This window comes from Populus euphratica, unplaced genomic scaffold (genome assembly GCF_000495115.2).
Source record: "Populus euphratica unplaced genomic scaffold, PopEup_1.0 scaffold26.1, whole genome shotgun sequence".
NCBI classification, from domain to species: Eukaryota; Viridiplantae; Streptophyta; class Magnoliopsida; order Malpighiales; family Salicaceae; genus Populus; species Populus euphratica.
The window spans coordinates 732,924-746,245 of NW_011499896.1; the positions used below are offsets into that span (position 1 = coordinate 732,924).

The 13,322-nt window shown below is 36.1% G+C and overlaps 2 protein-coding genes across 3 annotated transcripts; one reads left to right on the top strand and one right to left on the bottom strand.

Annotated features, from left to right (window-relative positions):
• Positions 1–608: 608 nt before the first annotated feature.
• On the top strand, positions 609–8,273 carry LOC105132066 (transducin family protein / WD-40 repeat family protein). 2 transcript variants are annotated; one of them, XM_011035349.1, is made up of 11 exons: positions 609–863; positions 1,270–1,677; positions 1,810–1,929; positions 3,288–3,365; positions 4,098–4,274; positions 5,153–5,230; positions 6,169–6,344; positions 6,674–6,832; positions 7,089–7,149; positions 7,534–7,759; positions 7,794–8,273. In XM_011035349.1, the coding sequence occupies exons 2-10, from the start codon at positions 1,285–1,287 to the stop codon at positions 7,723–7,725; spliced, it is 1,434 nt and encodes a 477-aa protein (XP_011033651.1). In that variant the 5' UTR covers positions 609–863; positions 1,270–1,284; the 3' UTR covers positions 7,726–7,759; positions 7,794–8,273. The 2 variants fall into 2 exon arrangements, with proteins under 2 accessions (XP_011033651.1, XP_011033650.1); XM_011035348.1 differs by having other exon boundaries at positions 611–863; positions 1,267–1,677.
• A 1,916-nt stretch (positions 8,274–10,189) lies between these two features.
• Positions 10,190–12,137, bottom strand: LOC105132065 (probably inactive leucine-rich repeat receptor-like protein kinase IMK2). Its single transcript, XM_011035347.1, has one exon. The coding sequence runs from the start codon at positions 11,722–11,724 to the stop codon at positions 10,525–10,527; it is 1,200 nt and encodes a 399-aa protein (XP_011033649.1). The 5' UTR covers positions 11,725–12,137; the 3' UTR covers positions 10,190–10,524.
• Between the last annotated feature and the right edge of the window lie 1,185 nt (positions 12,138–13,322).

Here is a 13,322-nt window from a genome sequence, read left to right on the forward strand (position 1 = left end):
CATTTTACATTTTTTTTCCAATCCACAGTAAAATCACGGGTGGACAAACTAGTTTACACTTTAAAAGCAGTCCTGTTGAAGCTGCACCATTTTAGAATTTCTTTATTAAAGTAGAGCAGCTTGGATGTCAACTTTTTTCTTATAAAAGCTGCACCATCACATTTTATTTATGTATCTTATATTTACTAAATTAACTTATAAATGATAAGATAAACTAAGTCTCTATATATATATATTGAATGATATTTTAGAGTAATGCTATTTCACAAGAGATAAAAATAAATATCAAGCGCCTTCTAATTACGCAATCAAGAGCAAGATGGTGGTCGGTTCAAGACTCTCTCTTTTTTTGGTTTTTTGATAATAATAGCTTATAAATTAATATTTTTCTACTTAAAAAAAAGAAATTTAAAGTCAAAATGTCTTAGAGAAAGAAAAAATAATAATACTAAGTTATAAATTATTTTTTTCAGCAGAAATAAAATTACTGAATACTATGATATGATTCGGGAAATTAAATTCCCATGTACTAAAAAAAATAAAGAAAAAAAATAAAAACTATAACTTCTCAAGTCCCAAGTCCTAACGAACTTAGCTTGTAGCTCTCCGGACTTCGGATTGAAACCAAACCAAACCATCTTACGTTCGATTAATAGAAAATGAAATATCGAAATCACCCCTTAGCTGAGCTCATGTAGTGTTTGCGCGTGTGTGATTGCGCCACTGCTCAACAAAAAAAAAAAAAAAAAAAAAAAACAACGAAAATATCCGTACCTGCACACACTATCCATTCACGTCCGTTCATCCAAACATTATCAACTGCGACGGCGAAGCCGAGCAACTGAAGAAGAAGAAGAAGAAAGGTCAGTAGCTTCACTTGATTGTTTCTTTTCATTATTTATCTCTCGAATTCTGTTCAGTTTGATTCTTGTTTTCAACTTTCTTGATCAAAGGATACTGTTGTGGTTCAGAAATCTTGATACCTGTAATCATATAATCTTTCAAGGCAGGCACGTGCAAACTCAATCTCTTTGAAATTTTGTGGATAGCTTATTATTTAGTTCGACTTAGATTATCAGGTTATTGGATTGTTATTCCATTCTACAATTCTAAAAAAACAAAACAAAGAAACCCTTTGAATTAGGGAGCTAAAAAGGACTATAACCATCTTCTTTTTGCAGGATACGTAGGGTCCCTAGTTTTGTAAATGCTCCTCAGGTATAAATATTGTGGTTGGTTTTAATGTAAAATGTATTTTTTTGCTAGAAGAACTTCGGTAGACGAATGGGTTACGCTATGAGCAGACTGGAGACTGAATCTGAACTCTGTGATGGCGGCAAGACCATTCCTGAGGCTGGTAGCAGCAAGAAAGCCAGCAATTCGTTGATTAAGTTAGACCATGAAATTGCTCAGGTTACGAAGCTGAAATCAAGCCCGCATAAACAGCTGGCCGAACTTGCTCCCAGCATGCATAAGTCATCTGTTTCCACTGTTAAGATGTTGGTTGGTCGAGAAGCTAATTATTCAGCAAGGGGGAGATTCTCTGCAGCTGATCGTTGTCACATGCTTAGCAGATATTTGCCTGTCAATGGACCTTGGCTTGTTGACCAGATGAGTACTCGGGCCTATGTCTCACAGTTTTCAGCTGATGGCTCTCTATTTGTTGCTGGGTTTCAGGTATTGTGTATATTGCTTTGTTTTGAAATTGGTTTTGGGGAATCGATAAATGAAAAGGTGAACAAACTGCAAAGGTTGGTTATCATACTTGCAATTAATTTAAAGCTCGTTTCCCACAAATATTTGTTTCAGGGAAGCTATATTAGAATATACAATGTGGAGAAGGGGTGGAAAGTTCAGAAGAACATTCTTGCCAAAAGTTTGCGTTGGACAGTTACTGATACATCTCTTTCCCCAGATCAACGCCGTCTCGTGAGTATGAATTTCTAGCTAATTAAATTTGCAAGTGAAATGTTTTTTTCATATGTAAACTTCTGAGAGTTAGATCCTAAGTGAGCATTGAAAGATGGAAAAAAGGTGTCATAAACGATTACAACTACAAAAATTGCATTTTCAAGCAGTAAATCAACAAATGTCATCCCTATTAATATTCTGATATTGTTCGTAGCACTTCAAGGCATCATATAAAACAAACTTCTTTTAAGTTATAAAGTAGCGGGCTTTGGTAGTGTGGCCGATGAAGTCAATGAGAACTTCAAATAGATTTTGGGCCTTCATAACTTAACAATGAAATGGACTGAATGAACAAGATGGACTAGATGAGCTTGGGATCCCTGCAAAAACATCTCCCGTGTGTTTGTGGGGCACTTCTGATGGTTAAGTTAGTAAGCGCAGGAAGAGAAGGATAAACAAGAAAATATAGAGAATAGTGTTTTTTTGGTCAGGAATATGTTCATGTGATCTTTAGTGATGGAGATTATGTTCTGCCCTTTTTGGTGTGGGTAACTAAGTATTTTTATATTGAGAGAACACATGCTTACCTACCTGACTATGAAGTTGTTAGGGGCGGTAGCCCAGTTGATGATGTTATACAATTACAACACCATCATTTGTCTGTTATCCTGATTAATAGAAATATCTTAGACCAAGCAGGAAACCAATGGAAATACTTGAATCATGGTAAGTTTCTTTTACTGAGAGATAGAGCAACGAAAACATATATGGGTAAAAAGTACTTCTAAAAAAGGGGAGGCTCTGGTGGTTGGAATATGTGATCTTGTTTTGCATGCTGTGGCCATATAACCAGTTTTGTTTGTAAAAGAAACCAGGAGGCATAGGTACAGGTGGAACACCGTGGGTCTCACATCATTTGGGCCTGACCCAAATAATGTGAAAGGTGTCAGGCTGTTTGGGCTGCCCAGATGGCGTGATCGCAGCTTCTTTTTTTTTGGTATTAGCAGAATGCAAGTAACATGCATTCATGTAGATTTGTGTCATATTTAGTGTCGGAGAGAAATGCCATGATTTATCTGCTGTTCCATCCTGTTTTCACATCCAGTGCTTTCTCTTTACATCTTTGAAGTTTCTTGACTTAAGTGAATGCTTTGATAAATAGCTTGATAACATCCATAATGATCGCTCAATGTTTACTAACCACCAGAATCTTTAGGCTGTACAAGCATGCACACTTGAAGGTCTTGTTATAGATCATCCTCTTTGATTTCTTTTAGATTTGTACTTGGTCACTGGAAGTTGCTTTTCCCTTTGTTGGGTAGCCTTATCATCACTGTTTCCATATATACTAACCAGCATTTATTTTGCTGTTGCAGGTTTATGCTAGCATGTCACCTATTGTCCATATTGTTGATGCTGGGTCTGCTGAAACAGATTCGCTTGCAAACGTTACAGTATGCAGTATTTTTATCTTATTATTGAAACATGTAACATTTAGATAAAGAAAATGGCAGAATAGTAATGAGTATTTGATGCCAGCTAGCACAACCCAATTGTCTGTTATATTTTCAATGCAAATCACAATCTGATTGTTACTGTACTGATATAACTAGAAATTCGTTAAGTTGGTTGTTTATTTACCATTAAAAGTGGCAATACACGCAGACTGAGCCTATAATGGATTTCATAGACATGGAGCACTTCTAGTTATAAATAAATAAATAAAATGTCCCATGTTTGATACATGTTGATGCATGCATGTTTAGGGATTTGAATCTACAAGGTTAGGAAAATCAATAACAACCTGCTTGATTGGCTTCCATCTAATAGTTGTTTGCTATTTGGAATAAACTGTGGGACATAAAATAATTTATTTTTTTGCTACAACGGGATTTTGGCACACAGTTGTATGCTTAAAACTTTTTAATTTGTCACTGTACATGTACTTCTCAGTTCCAAAATCCTGGTCACAGTTCCTGCTTGCTTTATTGAGATTCTCTATTCTTAAGTGGACGCAATGGCAATATAGATTTGTTTGTGCCATGGAATGCAGCTCATAAGTTGCAACCAAAAATGGTTATTGACCTCTCTAGTCATCATGTGGAGATGGATATCCTGGTTTTCATTCATCTTATTTTTTTTCATGTAAAAAAAAATATTCACTTTTGAGTCCATATGTTTTGTAGGAGTTTCATGACGGATTAGACTTTTCTTCTTCTGGTGATGGGGGCTATTCTTTTGGAATCTTCTCTGTGAAATTTTCCACTGATGGGCGAGAACTTGTTGCAGGAAGCAATGATGACTCCATATACGTCTACGACCTTGAACAAAATAAGCTCTCCCTCAGAATTTTGGCGCACACGGTAGGTAAAATATTGTGATAACTTCAGTATAACCACAATTGGCTAACGGCTGCATTTTTCTTTTCTTGGTGCATAATGGTTTTTACGATTGAGCATACATTAATTCCTGCAAATTGTGTGGATGTCCATCATACTATCCATAAGCTGCTCAGAGTGTTAATACATGGTAAATGGTGGGAGTATTAGCATACAGGGTATTCATTCATAATCTCAACCAGCCAATTGGATCATCAGCCCTTGGTCTTTTAGGGTAGGCATTGAAGTCTTCTATTATACAAATGGCCTGTAACAACCACATGGTTGTCACAGAGTTGAGTTTATGTACTCACAAGTTGAAGATATTGAGATGAATGCGTTGATTACAGAAATGCAATGGCATTTTCATCATCATATATATAGTCACAAGTTGAAGGCATTGAGATGAATTCATTGATGAAAAAGAAATACAATACCATTTTTGTCATCTTTTATCAACTAGTTTCCATGTCTGTCACTTATTAGTAATCTTGTTCTTGCCCTTGTACTTGATAATTGTGATTTTGATCACGTGTAAAAATACAATGCATAGACCAAGCTTGTTGTTAGCATAAGTGAACAAAATTTGTCTGGAGAAATCAGACAACAAAAGATATATTGGCAGAAAATTGGGGAGTATACAACCGCCCTCCCTTTTTTTCTGTGTGATGGTGGAACGTGAACAAAATTTGTCTGGAGAAATCAGGCAACAAAAGATATCTTGGCAGAAAATTGGGGAGTATACAACCACCCTCCCTTTTTTTCTGTGTGATGGTGGAAGTTGATAATGTGTTGACCTCTCTTCAAGTGGGATTGTAATATAGACTTGTAGAGTTTTCAGATTCTCTGTTTTTTTGTTGCAGTCTGATGTTAACACTGTATGTTTTGCTGATGAAAGTGGCCACCTTATCTTTTCTGGGAGTGATGATAATCTGTGCAAGGTAAGTTATATTAATTTCTTGTATTGAATATTGAAAGCTCTAGGAAAGTTATCATTCTGTCTTATATTATTAGGTATTCATTTGAATCTAACCAGCATCTTCAAAGACATTATATTTCAGCTCATCATGCTATTTCAAAGAAAATATTATATTTTGTGAAATTCTATTTCCTATGATGGATTTTCTGATTGTTGAAATTTTTATTTAGTTGACGCGGTGTTTTGCATAATAAGACTTTATTGAGTTGAAATAAATAGCTGTTAAGATTTCTGTCTTGGAAATCATAATTCTTGCTATCATTACCGTTTATTTCAGTGTTCCTCGTGTCTTAATCTTGTATCTTTGAGATACCAATACCAAGATTACATGACAGTGGCCTCAGTACTGTAGCTGCTTGGCATGAAACATTCATGGCTTTCCAGTACCTTTGTGGTTAGGAGCACTCTGGCCAATGGTTTAATAGTTTAGTTTTCGTGAAGAAAAGCTATTAGTACCAAATCTCATGATAACAGATTGCCAGCGCTGATTAAAGAAACTGAATTCAAGAATGCTTGTACTTGGCGTTTATGTTATGATATAAATAGTTTCTTTGCTGTTAAAGCTTTGGTTGGATCTGTAGCTATATAGTTGTAATAGTAGTCAGTTCCTGTGGGACATAAATGGGTATTCTACCCTACACTGCTAAAATTATGTTGCTTACAAGCTTTGACACAATTCTTTTTGGCATTTTATAAAGTAGTTTTATGTCATTAACATGGCAAATTATTGTTCAATGTGGGATTTCAGTTTTCTCATAAAATTCCGTCTGTATAATGCATGCCAATATAAAAAGACAAAAAAAAACCTTAAATACCATGCTGAAAAGAAATGGTTGGCATGATTGTCTTGTAATGTGTGTTACTAAGCAAAGGATACCAAATGTCATTAATTTAGTGTAGGTGTGGGATAGACGCTGCTTTATTGCAAAAGGGAAGCCAGCTGGAGTCCTAACAGGACACTTAGAAGGCATAACATTTATCGACAGCCATGGAGATGGTCGGTATTTTATTTCAAATTGTAAAGATCAGACTATCAAACTTTGGGATATTCGGAAAATGGCCCCTAATGCTGCTAGGTATACTTCACCTGCTGTTCTGCCCTTGAATTCTGTCTTTTATTTATGATAATAAGACCTGGCATGGTAATGTACATTGACATTGACGTGTATCATCTTTGATATTTGCAAATATGACCTGGCATGGTAATGTACATTGACGTGTATCATCTTTGATATTTGCACCAAACCACAACTTTTAACCGTTCAGGCTCACTTTTGAGAATGATCATGGGTTAGCTGTGTTGTTATATCGAGTCAAATGAAAAAAAAAAGAAGAAAAGGTTCTGCTGTTGTTCACTTTGACAATTATTAGACCACTCTAATAATACCATTCTTTTCTACTGTAGCTATTCAGGGCTTAGGAATTATGAATGGGACTACAGGTGGATGGACTACCCATATGAGGCAAGAGATTTGAAACACCCCTGTGATCAATCAGTAGCCACATATAAAGGTCATTCGGTTCTGCGCACTCTTATCCGCTGCTACTTTTCTCCTGTATATAGGTGAGTTTTAACATATAATCTCTGTACTTTTGTCATAATGAAAGTTCAGAAGCTCTTTTCTGATGCTAGTCCAAGAGTTCATTGAGAGCTACTTCATTTGATATGCTGCCACCTGCATTTATAGTCATTCATCAGGCTTAACCCATGTTTGTGTCTTGTTTTCACCTGGCATGATGTTATTTTACTGATTTGAATGTGCTAGAAGCCCTAATACTTAGAATTGACATTCTTTCATTTTTTGAATCACCTTTTGCAGTACTGGTCAGAAGTACATCTACACTGGATCTCACGATTCTTGTGTTTATATTTATGACTTGGTAAGTGAGCATATCTTCTGCTGCTTTTATTCCCTATATGCATGGTTTACGCTTTGCATGTAATTGCAAAATGTAGATGCTGCATTATGATATTGGTAGGTGAAGCATAGAATGAGGTACTCCTGAAATATCTATGCCTCAAATGGGAAGACACTTTTTTTTTTATGGAAATGTGAATTCATTTTGCACAAGTTTTTTTCGCTTGAGAATACTTTCTATGGATATGATTTATTGAGCCAACGGATGTCGAGCTGAAGTAATATTTAGCTACCTGTGTTAACTGGGATTATGCTGACTTCACACTATCCAGACTCCAGAGTGCCCTTTCTTTATCGTTTATGAGTCCACTCTTCCATTGATTATTAACTTGGAAATTTCTTGCAGGTGACTGGAGAACTAGTTGCATTACTACAACATCATAAATCACCTGTAAGAGATTGTAGTTGGCACCCATATTATCCCATGCTCGTCAGCTCTTCTTGGGACGGAGATGTCGTAAAATGGGAGTTTCCTGGCAATGGAGAAGCTCAAGTCCCTTCAACCAAGAAGAGAATTCGAAGGAGACAATTTGATTGAAAGCACACAATAACTGCAGTAAATTCCACCAATCCAATTATATGTGTGTGTGTGTGTGTAGAGAGAGAGAATTATATATGTGTGTATATATAGAGAGAAAGAGGGAGAGAGTAATGCTATCTTAGCAAAAGCGTTCTCCCAAATTCACTTCCCAAAAAATTTCAACCATCGGATTTATGTGATTAACTAGTGTGATCAACTTGCATGGACTCTCATTGGATGCTTGAAATCTTTCGGGAAGTGAAATTTGGAAAGAATATTTGATAAGATGGGCATTATGTGTGAGTGGATAGCGGATTTCTTCTTTTTCATGTTCAAATTGATGTAAATTAGCATGTATTATGATTTCTTGATCATATTACATCCACAATATTGGATTGTACATAAATAACCACCAGTGCGGGGGTTTAGATTTTTGACCCTCAAGCAGTGCTGTGTGATTGCTTGGTGGGTGTATCCCGTGCATTCAATGGCAACTGGTGGATAGATCGTGTACGTAGCAAAATTCTTTTGAAATCATTCAGTCCATGTATTGCTTTTGAAGGCTTATGACAGAAAATACCAGCTGTAAAAGAGAAAAGGTGAGAAATTTGAAGTTCCTTTCCACTTTCATAGAAAAAAACAGAAAAAAGGTTAAGGCTGAATCTCTGAAATTACATCCATGCAATGTCAAAATCCATGGAATTAGTGACTGTTTCTCTTGACGGAACTGTACAGAGCCCTGATCAGATTAAATGGTAATAAGTGTTAATTAGAATTAAATAACATAAATTATATTTTAAAATTTCACTTGAAAGCTTAGCTTAGCAGAAGGTTTCATCTTCTGCTAAAATATCGTTAGAATGCCCGAAGCGTAGCATGATGAGGAGACAGCAAGAAGGGCCCATGAAAACATGGAAACGGCACCTCCATGGAATGATTGCTTGATCAATGAAGAAGGGATGAATGCTTATGAAGCAAGCTTCGGAACGATAAGAGAGGGGTCCACTACATGAAGTAATCTTGGGAAAGATGGAAAAGGAGGAGAGGGGACACTAGATACGTGGGCCCCTACTTTAGAAGAATCAAAACCTAACTAAAGCCCATAATTACCGCACTTTAACATCAACACATTAAAAAAAATTAAAACAAATAAAAGAATTCTTGTTTTTTTTAAAAAAAGCTCTTAAAACACTAAAATAAACAGTATCTAAAGAGATCATGTAACCAAGAACAGCGACCTAACACATGAACAGGGGGAAAAAGAAAGAAAAGCTGGTTAAAACATGAAGAATTGAAAGGGAAATTAGTGGTTTGACCCCCAGCGTCAAAGTGGTGGTTCGCAAAAGAAATGATTTTTGACCGGCGGCGACGTGGGACTCCCCAACTAAACCCAGACAACACAAGGTAGTTACAAGTAAAAGGGAGGCCGACATTGACTGGCCCCTTTGTCTTTGTTTCTTTCATCTCCAATCATGTGCCGTTTTAGCTTTAAGATTATCATCCACTCTCACCTAATCTTTCTGCTTTTCTCTCTTGCCTCGTGCCCTCTGACTACAAAATGATGCAATTAGACTTCATTTTATCTACTTTCTTTTCTTTTGGATATTCATTAAACTACAAGAGGCTATTTGTTCTTTTATTGGACACCAACAAATGTTTTTTTGGACTTGTTTAGGCATCAATTATGACTTTTTATAATGAAATATGCATTAACACAGTTTTTTATTTATTTGCTATTTCATTGGATTTGAATAATAATAATAATAATAATAAAAGAGAGAGATTGTGAAATTTAAATTCAATACTGTAGTAGATATGAGCATTTCTCAAGCATTTAGCAACCTTTGAAGTTATAATAAATCCACAAAGGGCATGAAAGACACATAGAAATCCAACTCCAAAGCAAACTCCATGTGATTTTACCCTTTCATTGTTTAATTATAATAATAATTATTTTTTAAAATATTTTTTATTTAAAATAATATATTTTTATATTTTAAAACTTATTTTTAATATTAGAACATCAAAACAATTTAAATTTATAAAAAAATAATTTAAAACAAAAAATCTCAACAACATTTTTTATAAGCAAGACTAATTGAGTTGAGTTGGATACAAAATTAATTTGCATTCAAAATTCACATGCCTCGTGCATTTGAAAAGCTGAAAAGCCACAGGAACTTCGATATCATCTTAAGAGTGCCACCCTTACAGATCAAAAGAGGGAAAAACCAAACACAGAATCATGTTGTTCTATTGCAGGAGGAGAAGAAGAAGAAACACTCGAAATGAACATTGCATTTACTTCTAGAAGAATTAATTAATAAAGGTGTACATTTTATGTATCCAAGAATAATAAAAACGAAGCTCTATTCCTCTGGGAATGGCGACCCATAAATTTTACCAAATATTAAGTTTGATTGTATATAAAATTGCTATCTAAATATGGCATGGCATCATCAATTACTAAAATAAAATAAAACAAAACGTAAAATATTTTATCTTCAGTAAAATAATAAATATAACAATCCATAGGATAAACCAACACAATGTTGCTGAAATAAACCTATATTATAAAAATAAAATAATGACAGCGTAATAAGAAGCCATGACCATTAATTAAAATACCTACAATTTCACCAAGTATCCACAGTCTTCTTATTTATCCATCATTTACCTCTCAAATTCAATCCCAAAACAAAATAAATTAACGAATCAAAAACCCCCCCTCAAAAATAAAAAAATAAAATAAAAATATCAACCTATCTGCATGAAGAACCTTCTTCGCATTGTGCGCCTCCTCTCCAGTTCAAGGATTTACCCCCTCCATTCGTTGCACTGTGCGGTAGGCCTTGTCCTCTGCTTTCCGGCCTTCAAGGGGCACGGCGTCTGTATGGGCGGCACCATACAATTATACTGCAAGCACAGCGAGCTGCTCAAAGGAATCTCAACCGTTGGATTAATCTGCATCCCTGTTAAATAATTATGCTGCAAATAAAGTACTTGTATGCTCGCATCCAGTAACCGGTCCACAAAACTACCCGGAACCTGTCCTATGAACCGGTTATTATTCAGATACAAATTCTGTACGGTTGAGAACATGGGCGACACTCCACCCGACAATCTGTTGTAGCTAAGATCAACGGTCGGTATTGTCACCTCAACTCCCGGTTGAACCGGACCGGAAAACGAATTTCTCTGCAGTTGAAGGTTGGTTATGGGGAAGGAGAAGATTCGACTCGGAATACAGCCCGAGAACTGGTTCATACTCAGGTCCAGATAGTTTAACCGGTCGAGCCGGATCAATAACAAGTCCACCGGACCGGAGAGGCGGTTCCAGGAAAGAGAGAGATATTGCAGCGAAGGAGGGAGGGAGGTTGGCGAGATGGAACCAGAGAGTTCGTTGTGTTTCAACTCGAGCCGGGTTAGAGTTTCTGAGAGAAATGGGGGGACCGAACCGGAGATGCGGTTGTGGCAGAGAATGACAGTGGAGAGCCCTGGTATGGTACCTATAGAGCGAGGGATATCTCCGGTGAGCTGATTGTAGCTGAGATCAAGGGTTTTGAGGTTACGTAACTGGCCTAGAGTTGCCGGTATCCCGCCGGAGAGGAAGTTCCGGCTGATAGCGAGAAAGCGAAGGTCTTTTAATTGGGAGATTGATTGCGGGAGAGAACCCATGATTCGACCTGGAACAACAGAGAGTTCAGTCAGAGAAGAGAGCTTGCCAATGGCAGGGTCGAGTCGGCCTATTAGACCAGGAGACCCTGCACGAGGATCGCCCAGGTTGAGAGCGATCACCCGGTCTGATTCACAATACACTCCAGCGAAGTTGCAAGGATCAGAAGTGAAGTCCCATGAAGCAAAGAAGTTGGAACCAGGCATGTCGTCTAAGGATTTTCTAACGGATTGTAGAGCTAAGAAATCAAGTGGGTCTAAAATACAATGCACAAAAAACAATTTACATTGAAGAAGATAGACAACGAACAGAACTGAGAAGCATGATCTTAATGGGTGCATTGTCGTTTGATCTCGGCGTGAAGAAGGATAGATGCTGAGAGCAGTAGACGAGGGGGTATTATTATATAGAGAAGAGACTGGAGGTGAGGTTTAGGGTTGGTGGTGAAAAAGCTTTCCGACTACCGATTTCTCGTGGGAAATGGCGTGAAAGCTTTAATGGCAAAACTATCAGCATAAAAAAAAGATCACAAGATTTAGAAAGAGAGAGAGGGACATAAAGAATAAAAGAATCAAGAATGGCTGGCTTTGAAGAGAAGCAACAAGATTGATGAATCTTCTTCTCGTAGCTGTTCTTCTCTCTCAATGAGTACGCTTTTTCGTTGCTTTGGCTTCTCAGAGAAGATGTAAAATGTAATGACCTGCTGCTACTAGTCTCTACTTTGTTTTGTGCTCCGCTGTTGCTGCTGCTGCTACGGCAACAACAAACGTTGTTTTTTTTATTATTATCATTAATTGTCTCTTATTTTAGTTAATGTTGTTGTTTTTTTGTTTTTTTATGGGGTTTAGGCTCGGGTTTAAACGGTTGTCCGAGCCTACATGGGGAGACACAGGCACCAGGTTTGGAAAAGGTTAGTTCGGACGGATATCACGTGACAGAGAGGTTGATCCATCCAGGAAAAGAAAAGAAAAGAAGCGAGCAAGTGAATGCCTCTTAGGTTAGAGTGAACAAGGGTGGCATGCAATAAATATCACCGATTTGGACCAGTTGACACGTCAACCGGGACTGGCGGAGGTAAATAAAACGAAGGTGCCCTCTGAAGAACCAGGAACAAGCGTGGCTTGCGTGAGGAGGTGGCTGCCAGCTGTCAGATGCCCACCATCTGCTTGTCCTTTAGTATACCATGGACTCCATTAATTCTCGAGTACTTAATAAAAACCTAAAGCTGTGGGAAAATACTATTCCATTTCACTAAAAGAACTAAACTGTTTATCACAGGTAATTGGATATTTTCTCAAGGTTTATTAATTATTTTAGAATTTATAAAAGACAGCTTGGTTTTTTTTTTAAAATGTCATAGTATAGTTATTTAACATGAATTTTACAAGTTAATTATGGTTGATTTAAATTGAACTAATATGTTATTATTTTTATATTTTTTAAAAATAATATGTTGCAATCTAAATAGTATTTCATCAAGTATGCATAAAAAATTTCACTTCTTAATGCCTTTATAATATTTTTAAAGCTAGAAAAAAATTAATTTACCAGCAGTTTAGTATAGTGCGTGCTAACTTCGAGGGTTATTCACTTTGAACAAGTAGGTTAACTGGAAGTTATAAGCTTTTTTTTTAATATAAAATTGGTCATTTGGAATTATTAGGTCTCTTTTTAGATTTAATTTTATTCATAAACATAACAAGAACTGTGGATTTTTTTCTATGATTAAGTTGTAACTTGTTTGTAACAACTGTTCTGGATCATAGTAGCTTAATTTATTATTATTATTATATAAAAAAATATTTTTTTATGTTTTGAATTGTTTTAATGTGCTACTCTCAAAAATAATTTTTTAAAATAAAAAATATAATTTTAATATATTTTAATATAAAAAATATTTTAAAAAATAATTATAAATCCACTTCCAAATAATATAAAA